At 49.1% G+C, this 18,161-nt stretch overlaps 1 protein-coding gene across 4 annotated transcripts; it reads right to left on the bottom strand.

The window, feature by feature from the left end:
- Positions 1–1,813: 1,813 nt before the first annotated feature.
- Positions 1,814–13,851, bottom strand: SMIM11 (small integral membrane protein 11). 4 transcript variants are annotated; one of them, XR_014296774.1, is made up of 5 exons: positions 13,486–13,617; positions 9,854–9,956; positions 5,495–5,672; positions 3,127–3,191; positions 1,814–1,936 (listed from the first exon to the last, which is right to left on the bottom strand). XR_014296774.1 is itself a non-coding variant. In XM_082654850.1 (5 exons), the coding sequence occupies exons 3-4, from the start codon at positions 9,863–9,865 to the stop codon at positions 5,508–5,510; spliced, it is 177 nt and encodes a 58-aa protein (XP_082510976.1). In that variant the 5' UTR covers positions 9,866–9,956; positions 10,584–10,666; positions 13,486–13,541; the 3' UTR covers positions 3,025–3,191; positions 5,495–5,507. The 4 variants fall into 4 exon arrangements, 3 of the variants coding, with proteins under 3 accessions (XP_082510976.1, XP_082510977.1, XP_082510975.1); XM_082654850.1 differs by lacking the exon at positions 1,814–1,936 and adding an exon at positions 10,584–10,666 and having other exon boundaries at positions 3,025–3,191; positions 13,486–13,541; XM_082654851.1 differs by lacking the exons at positions 1,814–1,936; positions 13,486–13,617 and adding an exon at positions 13,779–13,851 and having other exon boundaries at positions 3,025–3,191.
- Between the last annotated feature and the right edge of the window lie 4,310 nt (positions 13,852–18,161).

Raw genomic sequence — 18,161 nt, 5'->3', positions numbered from 1 at the left:
TCTCCGCCTGGTCTGCTGCTCAAAGACCGTCTCTCTTGCTCTGAGGTATTTCTGCCGCCAACAGCCTTTCTTCATATCTGATTCTAGTATGTTGTAAGCTCAAAAACCAAAAACGTGTTAGGAGCCCATCTAACAAGATGAAATATGATCTGTGTGAGGGATCCTGGGGCTCTCTTGTGCATGGAGGACGCAGATTCCAGTTTACGTTCTTTGAAACATCTTTCAGCTGCCCAGGGACGGTGGTCTTATGGAATCGTTCTGTTATGGGCCCGAGAGAGAGGCTGGGTAGGTGCAGTCAGATGGGGTCCTGGGTGTGGGCTTTACCAATCACTCCATCCACCCACGTGTTCATGCATCCAACCACTTATTTAAAGTCAAGCTACAAATCTACTGACTTCATGTACACAGGGTTGGAAAAGTATCAATAACTCCAACTACAGTAAGTCCCCTACATACAAACCTTCAAGTTTCAAACTTTCAAAGATGCAAACGTGCATCTGGCTCCAGCAAGGAACCAGAACCTGAGCCATCAGCGTCAGGCGTGAGTGAAATTGCAGCTTGCCCTCCGTCTCCTGTTGCTGATGACCGTTCAGCTCTACCATCTCCCACCTCCTCTCCCTCCTCCAGTCGTAACTCTTCTTGACTGTTCACTCGATGCCAGCCCCTATATGCCAGCTGTTGTACTGTACTGCTGTACTCTTCAAGGTACTGTACTGTAAGATTAAAAATGTTTTCGTGTTTGTTTTTTATGTATTATTTGCGCGAAAAGTATTATAAACCTATTACAGTACAGTACTATAGAGCCGATTGTGTTAGCTGGGTACCTAGGCTAACTTTGTTGGACGTACACACAAAATTGAACTTCCGAACGCACTCTCAGAACAGAACTCGATCGTATGTAGGGGACTTACTATAGTGATTATCTCCCCCTAGTGGAAGAAGAGAGTATCAGAAAGGTTAACTTAAACCCCAAAACACCGTTTACAGAAAACCTGTGGGTGTGGTCAATGGTTTATTCCTATCCTTAGATGATCTGCTACCGAATTTTCCAAGAAGACGGCCAGATGTTCCACCAATTCCAAAACTGAGTTCTAAATCCCAAAGCCTAGAAACACACCTGTGTTTAAAATAAACCTGAACCTCTACTAGATGGGCATAGGGTCTCCGTGAAAAGCCAAGGCCACTCTGCATCCCCTGCCCTGGGATTTACGAGGCATATAGCTGTAAGTACATATGAGGAAAGGGTGCCCAGAGGTAGTGGGTGTGATGCCAGGTGTGCTGGGAGCCCATGATGCCCTCATCCTGCAGAGAGGTGAGGAAGCAGAGGCCGAGGCCCTAGCACAGGAGCCTAGAGCAGGGTGGGGGGGTCACCCGCCAGGCGGCAGAGTCCGCCCTGACAAAGGCAGGAGGCTAGGCCATGGCCCAGGGTCAGTTCTGGACCTACCTGAGCAGGTCAGGGAAGCGAGGGTGCCAGGCTGCATCTCACCTCTGCTCTGGTCATCTGCTCCTGCAGCACGGGACCCAGGCCACCGCGAGGCTCCCAGGCAAAGGCCAGAGCAGCATCCTGCAGGGAGGCTGAGATGCGAGCATGAGGGCAAGTCCCCTTCTATTTTGGGATTTGTAGCTTGTAGAGTCAGAGTCTCCTGTATTTAAAACTTTGATTCTGTGTAAATTCTGTTTTCTAAATTGTGATTAGGAGCAGCCAGCAATCACAGTAAAACTTAAGAAAAATATAATTCCCTTTATTCCTCATGCTTAAAATTCCAAGTTCTGCCAACCTGGGCCAGGATGGCGTGGGGCAGGGGGGAGGTAGGGGGAGTATCTACTAACATGCCCTCGTGCAGATTTTCCACGTGGCTGCCTGCAACGAGACCAAACATTCCACCATATTTGTGGCTTTGGTTACTGTTGCCTCATTCCCCATCCTCTGTGGTATCTGGAGAGAAGTGAAAAAACAGGAACCTTTTAATAGAGACCTCAGTCGGTTAGGGGCTGAGTCAAAAGACTTATGGACCCCACTCCTCTCAAATATTACAGTCTGCTGAGCATGTCCCGCCCTTCATCTCATATCAGCAAATCGGAACAAGCAGACTGGTGGGGAGAGGACAAAGCACACCTGGGATCCTCTTTCGTCCTCACAAACAGGCAATTCCTCCTAGACTTGGTACCCACCGGGGCAGGAGGGTCTCATCCCGCACCCCTCCCTGCAAGGACCTCACGGGTCAGCAGAGGCACGATGCTCCTGGAGCAGCGAACAGCCCCTCCCCCCAACAATGAAAACACAAGAAAGAGCCGAAGTGATCGGAGGAGAGAAAGAGGAGGAAAGGAGCGTAGGCACTAGGGCAGCAGGTTAGAGGGCTGGAGGGGTGGGTGAGGGACAGCAGGCTGATGCGACAGCTACGGCCCCGTCGTCTGTGGAGGTGCACCTGTGATCTGGTACCCACGGCTAGGAGATGCTAGAAATGCAAAAGTCCCTCCTCTCACTACACAGAGGGGTGTGTGTGTGTGAGGGGGAGGGGGAGGGGGAGGGGGAGGGGAGGGGGAGGGGAGGGGAGGGGGAGGGGAGGGGAGGGGAGGGGGAGGGGAGGGGAGGGGGAGGGGAGGGGAGGGGGAGGGGAGGGGAGGGGGAGGGGAGGGGAGGGGAGGGGAGGGGAGGGGAGGGGGAGGGGGGAGGGGAGGGGAGGGGGAGGGGGAGGGGAGGGGAGGGGGAGGGGGAGGGGAGGGGAGGGGGAGGGGGAGGGGAGGGAGGGGGAGGGGGAGGGGAGGGAGGGGGACGGGGGAGGGGAGGGGAGGGGGAGGGGGGAGGGGAGGGGAGGGGAGGGGAGGGGGGAGGGGAGGGGAGGGGGGAGGGGAGGGGAGGGGGAGGGGGAGGGGAGGGGAGGGGGAGGGGGGAGGGGAGGGGAGGGGGAGGGGAGGGGAGGGGGAGGGGAGGGGAGGGGGAGGGGAGGGGAGGGGGAGGGGGAGAGGGAGACATACACCTACTTTGGCTTATTCCAAAGACCGGAGACACCCTTTTTACAAAGGTATTTTATTTTAGTAAACAAAATACTGGTTCTTTTAAAAGCACAGAAAAATTCACATCGTTTTAAGTTAGACTATAGGCTGGGAGTTTATCTTCTGACATACCATTCAATAATTAAATCTTTCATCTCAGCCGGAGTCCACTCAAGCTGACATTTAAATTACAAAATCTAGAAAGGAAGACCAAAGGGAGAAGCATGAAATGTCTCACAGAGTAAGAGGATTGTTTTACTCGCTCAGCATCAACCTTTATGTTCAGCCATTTACACTTAAACAGAAACCACTGAAGCATATCTATTAAGGAATGAAGTTTTAGCATCACAATTTCCTTTCATCTAAAAAAAAAATCCCTTTTGTTTAAAACAAGACTCCAGGCCAAGCTTTGATAGGCTGCCAGCCTAGGACGGGGAAACGGGCTGCCCCGGTCAGTTCTAGGCTCAGCTGGACAAGCCATCCCTCCCTACTTCACTGACGGGCCTCTACTGACGTCTGTGGGAAGGAAGAAGCGTTTAGGGCCTCGCACCTCGTCTTTTCTTTCTCTTTGCGGTTAACACACAAAATGATGACTCTGTGGATTAGAAATCCAATCAGCGTTTCAAGGGAAACTGCCTTCCCTCACCTTCTTCGATTCTGAAGTGCTCCCTCTTCCCCCTCTAGTGTCGACTCATGAATTTCAGTCAATAAAACATCTTTTTTTTTTTTTTTTTGCGGTACGCGGGCCTCTCACTGCCATGGCCTCTCCCGTTGCGGAGCACAGGCTCCGGACGCGCAGGCTCAGCGGCCATGGCTCACGGGCCCAGCCGCTCCATGGCACGTGGGATCTTCCCGGACCGGGGCACGAACCCGTGTCCCCTACATCGGCAGGCGGACTCTCAACCACTGCACCACCAGGGAAGCCCCCAAAACATCTTTTTTTTTTTTAAAAAAAAGGCAAGATTTCATAACAATAACTTCTTTGGCCTGGCAGGGCGTCCAGCTCACTAAGGACCAGTGAGAGGACGGTCTCCTCCCCTGGGGTGAGAAACAGGAGCTGAGCGCTTCCCGCAGCTCCCTCCCTGAACTCGGCATTCAGGACCAGGACACAGTACGACCACCGGGAGGGACACACTGGGGTCGAACTTTCGACCTGGGTTCATTTCTGGTTCTGCTCTTCACCATGTACAGTGGGGGCCACTTTTCAATCTGAATGGACCACACAGGGCCGTCAGGAGTGGTCAGTAACATCGCTGTATGTGAAATGCTCAGCAAAATGCTAGCCCAGAACAATCATTCAATACGTTATGACAATTATTACTCATAAGTATGCTTTTCAGCCTCAACAAGTCTACGAGTATTGTAAGGGAATTCACGTCTACAGAAGTCTGTCTCAGAGTGGACAGAGGTTTTGGAGGTCACCAACCCAGTGGTTCCTACAGTGACCTGTTGCTGAGAAGACAGCACAAGAATCACCTAAAAAGTTTTCAAAAGAACAGATGCCAGACCCAACCACAGGCAGAATGGAATCTCTCTGAGGCTGGACCCTGGGAATCTGCATTTTAACAAGCAACCCAGACAAATCCTGATCATTAGGCAAGTTTGGAAACCACTGATCTAGAACTCCCTGCTACCATATTTGAATCCTCTAATTTTTAGAGAAAAGCATAGAACTCAACCTAAGAAGTGATGAAACTGGGTGAGCACAACAGAATTTAGGAAACTGCTAATTGTCCTAAGTTCGATCTGTAAGTGGGTGTTTAATAACTTCCTGGTGCCTTAACTCAACAAACACATTCTGGGCACCCCCTGCGCTCTGGGACAGGCACTGGGCTACAACGATGAGGAAGACTTTGTGCCCAGTGAGGCGGTCATCGGGAAGGCCCTCTGGCCAGGGGACCGACCAGCAAAGGCCAAGGGGCACGAACGTCTATCGTGGTCAAGGAATGGCCTGCAGGAGCGTAGAGAGGGGCAGCAAAGGGGGCAAATGTGACCAGGGTGAGGATACACCGAGAAGGGATTTATATGCCATACCTAGGAGTCATTATCCTGAGGTTAGCAGGGCTTCTTAATCTTAGGTACATGCAGGGGTCTTAAATGACCTGTGACCCCACTTCCTCCCCACCCCTGTCTGCAATTTTATGTACAATTTAGGTGTTTCTAGTATGTGAGCTTCTGCAGGGAGAAGGTCCACAACTGTCATGAAATTCTCAAGAGTCCTGTGACCCAAATCCTGTTAAGCACCATTGCTCCCAATGAGGGGGAACCTGCGCAGGCTGAGAGCAGAGGTGTGCCCTGCGGCTCACCAGCAGACGGGGCTCGAGGGTCAGGACCTGCAGCCCGCACCTTATACACAGCTGTTCTACCTCCTGTGACAGGTGGGGCTCCGCGCTCGCCCACAGCCTTCAGACCGAGGGATCCGGAATTCTCTGAACTATCACATGCAAGGACAGGCCCGCCCTAACTCACTGTGCAGTCTGCATTTGCAAAGTCCCAGTACCTTTGATTTCCCTTTAGTTATCCTTCTTCTCTGACTGCTTCTTCTTTTCAGCTTCCAGTTTTTGCTGTTTTGCTTCCAATTTTTTCCTTTGGTATACTTTGGCTCCGGCAAACGCCAGGCAGAGAATTAATGTTTTCGCTGCCAAGATATACAGCAGCAGGGGCACGTGTTCAAGAACCTTAAAGAGGAAAGAAATGATCCTAGATGATCTATAATTGATAAGGAAGGTTTCTCTCATGCTCCTTCATTCAACACACGTTTCCTGTGCACCCATTATGCACCAGGCACTACACTAGATGCTAGAGCTTCACTGATGTAGGACAGACGAGGTCCCTGTCCCCGTGTCACCGACAGTCTAGTTTTAGGTGCCCTTCATCACTCCCTTGTTGCTGGCTTCACAGAGAGGACCACCAGTGGCCTTCAGACGTCATAACTCTGCTCCCTCACAACCTGACCTTGCACTCTGCCGATCACCTGGCCCCCTGCGTCTGAGGCAGCAGCTCGGTCCAGTGCGAGAAGCCGGAGCCAGGGGATTGGTCCCAGCCCAGCTCTGCCACTGACTGACCCACTGACAGACTGTGCGACCTGGGTCCGTCACTTGACTTTCCTGAGCTTGTGCCTCTTCACCTGCAAAGGGAGGCTGGACCAAAACTTCCTTCTGAATTCTCCACCCTTATAGGATGCTGTGATTTCCTCTTGGTTCCAGCTACTCATTAGCACTGGTATTTGAAGATAAAATAAATATATAAATAAAATACAATAAAACTTAAAACATTAAAACTTAGCTACTTGTTTATTGTTCCTATAATTTCCTGTCGGAGGGAAGTTTTAACCCATTGGCTAGAATGAAGTCTGGGGAATAACCAGGGATTGGAATTACTCACTTTTTGCACCAGCAGGCTTTATTATGAAATTCTGTATATCACAAGTATCTCAAGGCAAATACTACACTAGTTTTGTAAACATGATTAGTATGACCTGAGTGATAACTATGGGCTTTCTGTGTGATTAAAAATTCCTTCCCAAATAAAGTGAAAAGGTATGCCTTCGTCGAGAGATCATTATTCTAGAGGACGAGGTAGGATTTAGTCCAATGAAACCATTAGGTTAAATGCCAAACATCACTTCTTATATACCGCAGCAGTATAATGAGACTCTGCGACGGACAGTGCATTAGTCCCTCCCTCCAATGGTTTCACTGAAGCTCATCTGAAACTAGTTAGTGAAACCTTTAGCTGAGAACAGTATGCTCGCAGACGTGGAGGGCTAGAAAGGATTTTAAACACGACTTGGTCTACACCTTGTTCTACACACGAGGAGAGTAAAGCTCAGGGCAGTTGAGAGGCCCGTCCACGTTACACGGCTAATTCACGAGGAGGCCAGAGTTGGAACAGAACATTCCAACCCCTACGCCAGTTGTCTTTCCATTGATTCTTGATTTTAATGTGGTGGAATTAATGAAATCAACAAGTTATGTTCCAAGAACACCCTGAGTAACTAGATAATGGTTTTCAACCACAAAATCATTTTAAGGTAAAGAACACGCACATCATATGCACTTCAGAACGCTCGCTCTGGCCACAGTGTAAAAGACTAAAAATGTTACAACAGTGAGAGCTCTTATCCTGACGAGCAGAAGCAGCTTAGAATACCGATGTGGTGTCCAGGTCCTTCCTGCCTCAGACCTATGGCTAATCTCCCCGACCTCCCCCCAGCAACCCTCTAACTCATCTACTTTCTTGAAGGTTCACATTTTAGGGACGAGGATTGGCTCCATGTTTATAAGCCAGCTGAGAAAGGAAAGGTTGCTAAATTGTACCTCCCTGGAGGCAAAGGCCACCAGTTTGGAGATACAAACTTCTTTTTACGTCCACTAGGACTTCCCGGGCTAACCGAACCCTGGCTTGCTCTGGCAAAAGCTACCCTCTTCCAATTCTTTCAATCTCTATGGGAGAGCCTCTGGAGTCCTGTTATAACCAAGCCCCCATCACAGCCCATGGTTCCCGTGACCTAAACCCAAAACTTAGCTGTGGCAGTTACACGAATGTACATCACTGCAACCAGAAGTTAGAAACCCACTGAAATGGAAACACAACAACAAATGGACCCAGGTAAGTGGTTTCAGTATTTACTTTCTTTTTAAAGGCTATGGAGAGAAGGTGACAAGAGGCAGAAGTTTCGGGACTGAGAAGGGGCAGGGCAGTGGCAGTGGAGGTCAAGGATACCACAAGGGCTAAAGCAAAAGGTTTCAGGGCCCCTGTTCCTGCAACACTCTTGGACAGTTTTGCTAAACCTTCAGTCGTGTTAAATCTCCTCCTCTGATTTCCTTCTAACAAACCCCTCACGTTAACTCCCCAAACCTGCAAATCTTCAAGGAAGTAAATGAGTAAAATATAGCTGGGTGGATTCGATCTGTAACAATTTTCTAAACAAATCCCAATACCTGTGTCATGAGAATGACTGACGTTTTAAACACACTCTGTTGCTAAGGTACTAATACACAAGTAGGGCTGACTGTCGCTGATGGCCACAGGCCGACCGAGCTAGAAAGGGAAGCACAGGATTCACCGGGGCCTCCATAATCCTTCAACCTCCTGGGGGGTCACCACAATCAGGGCAGGAGAGGCCATTCCTTTCTGACGCTACATGGAAGGGCGCCCCCCTTTAAACATGAAGCTGCTCCCTGGTAGGCCTGGAGCTGTGTGTCTGCCCGAAGTTGGGAAGGTACAGGCAGATTTTGTTCCTGACACAGGAAAGGACTCCTTTTGTGACAAGCAGGATTGGCCTGGGTGGTCAAGTGGGTCGATGTCACTCCACAATTAAAAAGAAAACTTTCTCTGCGTAGCGCCTCACCGGTACACATCAGAATCCCCTGGGAACTCACTAACTCCAGGCCTACGCAATCAGAAACTCTGGGCATGGGGCCACATCCGTATTTTAACCAGTCCTCATGGTGGTCGTGCTACACGCTGCGGCCTCGCAGCACCGAGCACACGGCCTGACCCTCGCTGGCTGACGTGGCCTCTGGTACCAGCTACCGCCTGTCGTCAGGCTCTGCAGAGGCTAAAAAGCCTTCCCTACATCTCACCCCACACTGCTCTCTGCTTCCCCTACCCCACACCCTCTTACTGCCTTGTCTTTCCTTCCCAGCCTTTCTACTGGCAGCGCTGGAACCCCAACACAGGCGAAACAAACGCTCCCGCATCTCCAAGCCCTGCCCAGAATGCTAACTCCGACTGCTGAATCTCAACCAGGCTCAGTCCCCAGAGCCCTCCCGCAGGGCCCCCCAAGCCCCATGGAGCTGGGGAAGGAGGGGGGTCTGTACTCTCCCGCCTCCCTGATCCCGCTTCCAGACCTTTCCACTTCTTGCAATGAAAGCCAGCGGCTGTTCTGAACAAGGAAATGCTTATGATAATTGAAAAAATACATACAATGAGTTTGAAAATACACACATTACACATATATGTGGAAAAAGCACGGGAAGAAAATACACCAAAATTGTTCATAGTAGCCATCTCTGGACAGTGAGACGATACATGATTTTGATTTGATTTGATCCTTTTCGAAGCATCTATTTTCGTGACTGCTCTCTTAGCCAACCTCCAACCTACCCCATTCCATCTCCTTCCGGGAGGTAACGTGACACTCCCCTTCCCTCTCCAAGACGTGCTGACTATGCCCACAGCCCTCTGAATGCTTGCGGCTAACAGGAAACTCTCTGGTTGCCCTTGAGCTTCTGCTCCCACCAACTGCATCTAAGGTTTTACAGGGGTCAGTTGTGTTTATTCTGCAGCCAGTTTACTGAAGTAGCACTTGATGTGATAATAGATAATTTATTTAAACACGAGACTCATGAGCTATGACTGTGTAAAGGAAAGGCTGTTTCCATGAAAACTAAGTTGCATGCTTTGAAAGACTCAATTTGAACTGGAAAAAAATGCAACTGCTGGCAACACAAATGTAAAAGATTAGAGAAGCAGAGCATAAAAATCAGGAAAGATCTTGTATGCAGATTGCTTCATCAGATCTTAGTCATCCACTTTAAAGAAACCAAAGTGTGAAATTATAGGTGAAACTTCAAAGGCATGTTTTTTGCAAGAAAAGTGAGGCAGACCTGAGGGCAGTTGGTGTCCTCTCGAAGAAAAGGCCTAGCCTTCCTCCAGAAGTCTGGCACATAAATGTACATTTATCTGTCTTCATTAAAAATATTATGTACTATTATGATTCCTGCTTTAATCTACTTTTCTTCCTTCTTTTCTTGCTTCCTAATCAACCCATCCCTACAGAACTATTATTCTGAATTTTTACGAGCAGGAGAAGGAAAAACCCCAAGCCATCAATGTTTAATGGTATTCTTACCTTCCAGTTCATGCTGGGCCAACTGGGAGCTCCCTCCTGGTCAGTGCGGGCCACTCCACTCAGGCAAGTTGGAGAGGGGGCCGGAGCGGCAGGTCTCACTGTCCTGGTGGGGAAGAGAAGCAGGTCAGCGTGGGCTTTCTAGAGCAGACCACCTTAGGGAGACTTCCCTTGCACGGAGAGAAGGCCCATGAACAAAGACGGCAAGCTCTGCAGAGAGGAGGGTAAGCGTCCCCAGCAAGGGGACCAGAGCCTGCTGGGAAGCAGAAGGCCTGGGTGAGGGTCGAGCTCTTGCTGAGCAGGAGGATGCCCTTGGTAGCTCTTCACTGGGGAAGGGAGCACAGCCAAGCGGAGGTGGCGGCGCTGCTCCTGAGGGGACGCAGGCTCCCATTCCATTCATCTGTAGACGGAGGAGCCCAGGTCCAGGATCTGTTCCTCCTCCCACGCCCTGCCTTGAACGAGAGCCGGTCTGTGGATGAGTGTCATTTTATTTCTCAGGTCCTCTGAGTGTTCATTCAGGTAATCTTGGCTTTTTAAAATATCTGGAGGGAAGGGAATCAGTGATGGGGGAAATCAATATCCTAAGAAAGCCGTTCAAATCGAGAATTCCCTCTAAGACGTGAGGGAGACCTAGGTGAAGGTGAGGCAGGAGGTGACAAGGCAGGGACACGGCTGGAGCACAGGATTTGCTCTGAGGCCTCCTGCGTCACTATTTTTAGAATACGACACATACCCCAAGAGTCAGAAGACTTGAGCTCTGGATGAAGAGCCTACACACTCTGGTAAGTGACTTCCCTCTGGGGGCCTCCGTCCCATCTGCAAGTGAAGATGGGGGTGTCAACTAGATGGGCTCTGGGGCCCCTACTTTTCTTGCAGTTCGGCGACTTTCAGCATAATAGTCACAGCTTCGCTTTACTGGGCCCGGCTGTGCTGAAGTGCACTACATGCGTTAACTCAGCTAGTCTTCACACCAGCCCCATGAGGTGCAGTTTACCGTCTACACTTTGGAGATGAGGAAACAAAGTTTCTGTGACACGTCCAGAGTCACGGTGGGGACTGAGATTCGAACACATCCAGTGCGGCTCCGGAGTCTTATCCTAATGCAGACAGAGAGCTTTGCGGTAAAAAAGCATGGGGATGCTTCTCTTTAAATGTACTTACAATTAGAATCAAGCAAGCAGAAAATTTCACAGGCCTTTAGAATGGGGCTGATGAGATAAACTTCAGGGAAGATGGTTTTTAAAATTTTCACTTACAAAAGCATCTAAATAGAGAAAGTTCAGACCTCATTTACTCAAGGTCATAGTATGTTGAAAACAAGCTAGCAGTTGGCACAAGATAGCCAAGTTTTCCCCGTGACTTTTTCAAAGTCAGATAAGCTAACAACAGGAATTTACACCATAAATCTGTTTACATGCGATGACCATGACTGAAGGTGTGCGTTACCTTCACGTATAAATGGCCTGTTTGTCTTTAAGTAGCAGCAGATTCTGCCCTGCACTGGAGAAATATTTCCTACCAGGTTATAACCTGTTGCTGGAATTTTCACTTTGAATAATCTCTAATAATCTCAGGAATCAGCCATGTTGTAAATTAAAATGTTTAAGGTTGTGCAAATTTTATCTTTACAACGCCTGCTTTTACTGAGTTGTCTGCAGATATAAGTAGACACGTTTGGCTGTTCCCCACACATTTTCTGAGCCCAAATTACATACTCAGTGAATTGAAGTAGGTAAGATATTAATTCCCAAGGTCAAGGACCACGAGTAGGTCCAAAAAGGTTATGGGGGAAATAAAAAGAACGCCCAGGGGTCTGGCCCTCTGGTAAACATGTACTATGTTTACTCGCGGTGTGACCTTGGATGAGTCACTGGGCCTCTAAGCCTCAGCTCCCTTGTCTGTAAATTCTCCTTCAAAGACTGGATCATGAACACTAAGCACCATGTTCCGCACATGAAAAGCACTGAACAAATTATCAACCATAACTGTTCTGATAAATACCTCTTTCCACTAATGGACATGTCAAGCTGCAGGACACAAGCAAGTGGCATCCAGGGCAACGTGTGACAGCAGGGTATAAAGCACCACCACTGGGCAAGCAGGAGAAATGGACTCTATTCTTGGTGGCACCAGTGCCAAGGCATGTGACCTGGGGCAAGCCATTAGCCTCTCTAAACCAAAGTGTTATCATTTTAAAAACCAGAACCCGAAGAACAACGCTGCAACACTGAAATGCCTAAGTCACCACTCTCTTTGATATCACAGAATCTGACTAAAAATATACTGGCAGCTGCCTCAACATCATATCTAGAGTGATAAAATTCAATCTCTTTAGGAAAGAAACATATTTAAAGTCCATCTGCAAAGCAGTGGAAGGGGTGCATTGAGGGTGGGAGATGAGAGGGCAAATCAATCAAACTCATCCCCACCCACTGCCTCCAAATGATAACTTTTCTCCATCTCCCTTAAATTACAGGCTCCAACTCAGCCATTTTTGTAGCACCCTGCAGGACTTCAGCAAATGAGAACAACTAAGAAAGCTAAAAATATCATCAGGCTATTTGCTCTGCTGCCATATGTACACCTGGTGCAATATTAGAACCAGGAGGCAGCTGGCATCTGAGGGCTGAACTGCAAAAGCCAACAAGACCGGGACAATTTTGAGAGGCATAAAATCTGTGAAGTGCAGGATGTTTTAAGCTTCCCCTGGAACTATCCACCGTCTTAGCTTAAAACCCAAAAATAACAATGGCTTAGGAAGAAATAGTTCTCTTTCCTTCACTGCAAAAATATCCTGATTTCTCCTTTGCCAGATTTCTCCTAAAAAACAGAAGAGCCAGTGGCTTATTCTGATTAGGCCAATTACAGCAATATGGACAATGTGTAGTCCACAATTTTCTTCTTGGCACACCTAACACACCCAAGGGTCGGTCTGTCTCTGGGTGTCTCATTCCAGCCATTCATTAGGCTGTGTCCTTAGTTTGAATTGTCCGAAGCTGTTCTCATTCCCCGTCTCTACCGTTTTCACCCCAACACTTCACCCAGTCATCTGAAGTAGAGGTAGGTGCGGGGAGGAGAGGGTTCCAGTTGAACCTTGGGTATCACTTGGTCGACCTCTGAGCCCCACGCCCGGGTCAGCCGGGGTTCCCAGGGCGACGGGCTGAGCCTCGGCTCCTCCGTAGCCGGAGGGCCGGGCCGGGGTCCGCTACAGCCGCGATACCTGGGAGCAACGCCTGCTCCGCTCAGACCCGAGGATGAGGACCAAGGGCGACCACTGCTTCCCCGCCCCCCCCGCAGTCTACAGAACATTCCAGGGCATTCGCTCGCCCCCAAATCTCTCTGGCGGGAACCACCACTGGGTCCCCCCCTCCGCCTGCGTGCCAGCCTCAACACGCCGCCCCCGGCGCCGGATCCGCCGATCTCGCGGCGCCTGGACAACCTAGCCAGGCAGGACGCTCTGCGGGGGGAAGGGGGGGAACGTGACCGCTGTCAACCCCGCGGTCCCCGGGGGCCCGCTGGAGAGCGTCCTGCAGAGAAAATGCAAAAGCGGGGCGGGCCGCCGAACTCCACAGCGCCCCCAAAGAGCTGCCGGGTCTCGGGTCAGGATTCGGCAGACACGCACGCCATCCACTTACAACTCAAGGCCACGGAAGATCCAGCTCGCCGCCAGAACACGAACCACGACTCCCACAATGCCGCGAGAAAACTACATGTCCCAAAATGCACCGCTCCGCGCGCCGGCGCAGTGGGCTCCGGCCACCTCGGAGTGTGCGCCGCTGCTCGCGCCGGCGCAGTGGGCCCGGGCCGCCTGGGTGGGTTCGCCGCTCGTCGCGCATGCGTTTTGGGCCGGACGGCCTTCGTCGGGCCGTGACGTGGGTCACCTAGCGGAATCGGCCTGGCCCCGGGCAGGTTCTCGTTATGAACTTACCTGAGCTGGAAGACGGCGGTCGGAGGGCGGGCGTCGATGGGGCTCCTGCCGCTCAGCCGTCTCGCATCCCTGGACGCTCCTCGCTGTGTGCGACTGAGGGCACGTGGCTCCCCAGAAGTTTCCAAATTTAGCGTTCATGTTCTCTGTCCAAAATGCGTGTGTTTTCCCTTGGGAGCAGTAGAGTGCCCGGTACTAGGTTCCCAGATTCCTTCATTCAACAAGCGCTTAGAAAACCGGAGCGGAGTTTGAGTCCCTCAGTCCCTGCGGCACGGGAGGGCGCAGACTGGCCACCCTCCCCCGCCACCCACCCAGTTCAAGGATACTGAGAGGGAGGTTCACAGACTTCTTACTACGTGCTTGGCTCGCCATTTTTTGGTTGAGGAAACTGAGGCAAGGGAAGATGATGTGGCCGGCACAAGACAACGTGTGAATTGGAGTGGCAAAATCTAGATTTGAACCCAGGCAGGCTAACTCCGAACCCCATTGGGACATCTTGGTGCTGGTGAAGAACGAAATGTTACGGAGTGCAGAGGAAAGGACAAACTGGAGGATTGGGGAGAGGGGGGTTAGTTCTGTCAACAAGTGAAGTTTTCCTGGAGAAAGTAACTAAAATAGCTTTGTTCTAAGCACTTTGCGGCAATTTTCTAATTGAAGTCTCCTAACAGGCCTATAAAGGACATTAATATGCCTGTAACCACTTCACAGATGAGGAAATGGAGACACAAACTGATTAAATTGTCCAGGGATCGGGCTTCCTTGGTGGTGCAGTGGTTGAGAGTCCGCCTGCCAATGCAGGGGACATGGGTTCGCGCCCCGGTCCGGGAAGATCCCACATGCCGCGGAGCGGCTGGGCCCGTGAGCCATGGCCGCTGAGCCTGCGCGTCCGGAGCCTGTGCTCCGCAGCGGGAGAGACCACAACCGTGAGAGGCCCGCGCACCGAAAAAAAAAATTGTCCAGGGTTTTAAAACCAGCAAGCTCCAGAGCTGGGGTCTGACTCTGGGTAATCTGGAGCTAGACTCTCTCAGGGCAGCCACTATAGTCCATAGGTTCCTTTTCAAATCGCTTCTGATCGATGCTGTAAGAAGTAAATGGGGCTCAGGTCATTTGGAGCCAGTAGACCAAGCAGAAGGAACTCTAAAAGCAAACGGGGTGGAAAAGAAAACTAGCAAGTTGTTTGAACTGGAATTTTCAGTTGCCAGGTTGAAAGTGGCAAGCCTAGGTTTGGTGGAAATTGATGCTGGGGTGACAAACGGGGGCAAGTGGCAGCAACTGTATACCCAGAATGCTCGTAAACATTGGGCATTTCTCCCATTCCCCAAAAGTAAAGTTGATACTGATAACCATCTATGTTGGCCCCATATACTTTAGTGATGATAATAAAACATACTTAATTAGGAAAACCTAGGTTTTCCCCCCTTAATTTGTTTCCTTGTGTCAAAGATAAACAAAGCTGGACACCAGTTCAAGTGTTAAGGATAGACTTTATTAAGCAACTATTGCAATAGGGGAGAGAGTCCAGCATGAACTGAACTCAGCTTTGTCTTGCCAGAGGTAACTGGGCATTTTAAAAGGGGAAGGAGGGATTGGGGCCGCAGGCACTTGAGCAGAGTCAGGGAAGTGGAAATTTACAAAAAGCAGAGGGGATTGGTCAACCTGACCTGGGTTTGTTAACAGACGCTTATCTGGAGGAGAAACAAAGTTCGATCTTTATGACTGTCCGCAGTGGTGCATGTTAGAGGAACGTGCCCAGAGGTTGGGGAGAGTTATTCCTTGAATGTTGGCACCTCAAAGAGACAAGACAGTTCTGAGTGGTAAGGATTTACACCTCAAAGGGGGAGACAAAGGATTTATAACTGTAAGATTTCTAAAATAGCTGCCCTAGGAGGGATTCAGGGGGCTGATTTGCCTACCATCAGGGTTTGGCTGGCACAAAAAGTAAATTGAGTTTTCTTAGGCAAGCACTTTAAAGCGGGCTGGGGTCCCCTTAGGGACGCAACCTAGAGCTGTTAGAAACTATGGTAGTGTTAGTTCAGATGTGGGGAGGTGGATGATATCTTTTTTGCCAAGAATGTGCAGTGTTTATAGGGCAAGAGGTCTAGTCAAGAAGAAGGCTCAGAGAAGCCTGACCAGAGTTTGGTCAAAGACATAGTCATTGTCAGATGGTAGAGACCCTGGATTCCTGTCTGGATCCAGACCCAAGGCTGAGATTTTGTAGCCTGGGTTGCTGCTCTGGGCACACTGGTGAGAATGTTCCGTGTGGTACAGCATTTCTGGGTTTCTGATCTAAGGAGGGAAACCACTCTTGCCGTATCTGCTCTTGGAACGTGAATGGCTTTCTCCAGAACTGTATTTAGCACTTCTGTTAGCATAATTGCATCTTTGTTATTAGGAAACAGACCTTGTATATATCTCACTCTAAAGACACAAAGCTTGTAATCTATATAAGACGTTGAAGAAGGACTCCTGTTCTGAATTTTGTCTTAGTGCCCTGAGACTTGAGGCTCTGCTCACAATTGCTCTGCTTGGCTGGGGAAGCTGGAGGAAGAGAAGAGTGTAAGGGGGCGTGAAGCTTCCTGAAGTTACAGCCCGTAAGTCCGTCTTGCCATTGGCTTTCTCCTCTCAGCTACTCTCTAGACCTTAACCCGACATAGGCGGGGCCTCTGTCCCGGCTCTAGCTCTGCCCCCTTTGTGTTGCTCTCCGTTATAACGTTGTCACATTATATCGTTTTGATGTTCACGTGTCTGACTCCGCCTCGACTGAGTGAGTTCCTGCAGCTCTGGGAGTCCCATTCATCTCTATACTCCTGGGGTCTAGGCCAGTGACCCAAGTAGATAGATATTAAATGATGCTTGATTGAATTGATGAGTGAAGTCGCCTAATCTGTGGACTGGAGATTCCTGTCTACAAATGAATGGATTCTCCCCTAGAAGCTCTAGAAGAACACAGCCCAGTGAGTCCCAGTTCAGACCTCTGACCTCCAGAAGTGTAGGAGAATATATCTCTTTGTTTTAAGCCGGTACATTGGTGGTAATTTGTTACAGCAGCAGTAAGAATCTAATACAGGATTATGAACCAGCATGGTGCTGACCTTGGGTTCCAGACCTGCTCATAACCATCCTGAGATAACCCATGAACCCTTGGTGTGCCTGCTCTTTGAACGTACACTTTCTTGTAAATTACCCCTTACAGCCATGGTTGCTTCAAGACTAATGTTGACACAACTGTTTCCATTAGCAAATAACTTCCAAAACAGGAAGCACAGAGGCTATTTTCTTAAGGAGTATGTTTTGACAGTCTTTGGCCAACTCTTGACTAGGCTTATTTATTTATTTGTTTGTTTGCTTGTTTTTTCCTGTGCCTAATTTTCTGGTATTAAAGCACCCAGACTCTCTAGACATCTGGAAAGAAAAAAAAAAAAAGAATACTATGATCTCCAAGGTGTCTTCCAGCCCTGACATTCTGTGATATTGTGAACCCCAAGCTTCAAAATACTAAGCAGTTAACAGTCTAGCTCTTCAACAGACAGCAACAATTCAGCCACTTTCAGTATGTAAGTGACAACAAGTTTCTTGAAACTAAGTGGAAATAAGTAATTGTAAATAGGGAAAGTAAACTGAGTGAAAAGAGTTGTGTATAAAGCCGTGTTACAATGTTTTATTACTTTTTCTATAATAACAAGGACTTTTAAAAGTTTTCTGTGAAATTTTAAATGTTAATTAAAAGGTATGTTTCTGTTGCACCAGGTAGTTCTTAAAGATTCTATTTCTCTGGTGTGGACTCTTTGCCCTTGTGAAATGTTTGTTCTGTCTTCAGACTTCCAAATAAACTCAATGCTAGGGAAACAAGACACAAAGGAACCCCGTGGTTCTATTCATTCATCACTTCAGACTCTACATTCATGAGTTAATAAATAAATGCTCCTACATCAATCCAGTGAGCAAGTGACAGATTTTTGAACCTCAGCTTCTGGGTAATACACCTGGGTTATTTATAAATTGATTTAGTCACAAACAAAATGTTTCATGAGGAAGAAGATTCAATGATTTGTTAATCTCTCCTTTCTACCCCACTGCCACTGCCCAGGCATGTTACTTCCAATCTGGCTTTATTTTCACTATTGACATTGATTAAAATGACATTGACATTGCACGGAAAGGAAGAGAGGTCTTCAGCATAAATTACTTCTCCAATGAGCAAGCATAAATCACTGAGATTGCAGTGTCCCCTGTCTTAGTTGACCAGCCACCTGATCTCCATGAAAATTCTCAACAGAGAGCGAGGAACTTAGTGTCTTCTAAGCATGGCAACTTGGATTGGCTCCATGACACTGGCGTCTCTTCATATTTGCATATCAGACGTTGGCTGTATGCCTCTCTCGCTAA

Source organism: Grampus griseus (assembly GCF_964374135.1).
Source record: "Grampus griseus genome assembly, chromosome: 5".
Classification (NCBI taxonomy): domain Eukaryota; kingdom Metazoa; phylum Chordata; class Mammalia; order Artiodactyla; family Delphinidae; genus Grampus; species Grampus griseus.
Note: the sequence above shows the minus strand (reverse complement) of the source record. Positions and strands in the feature narration are given on the sequence as shown.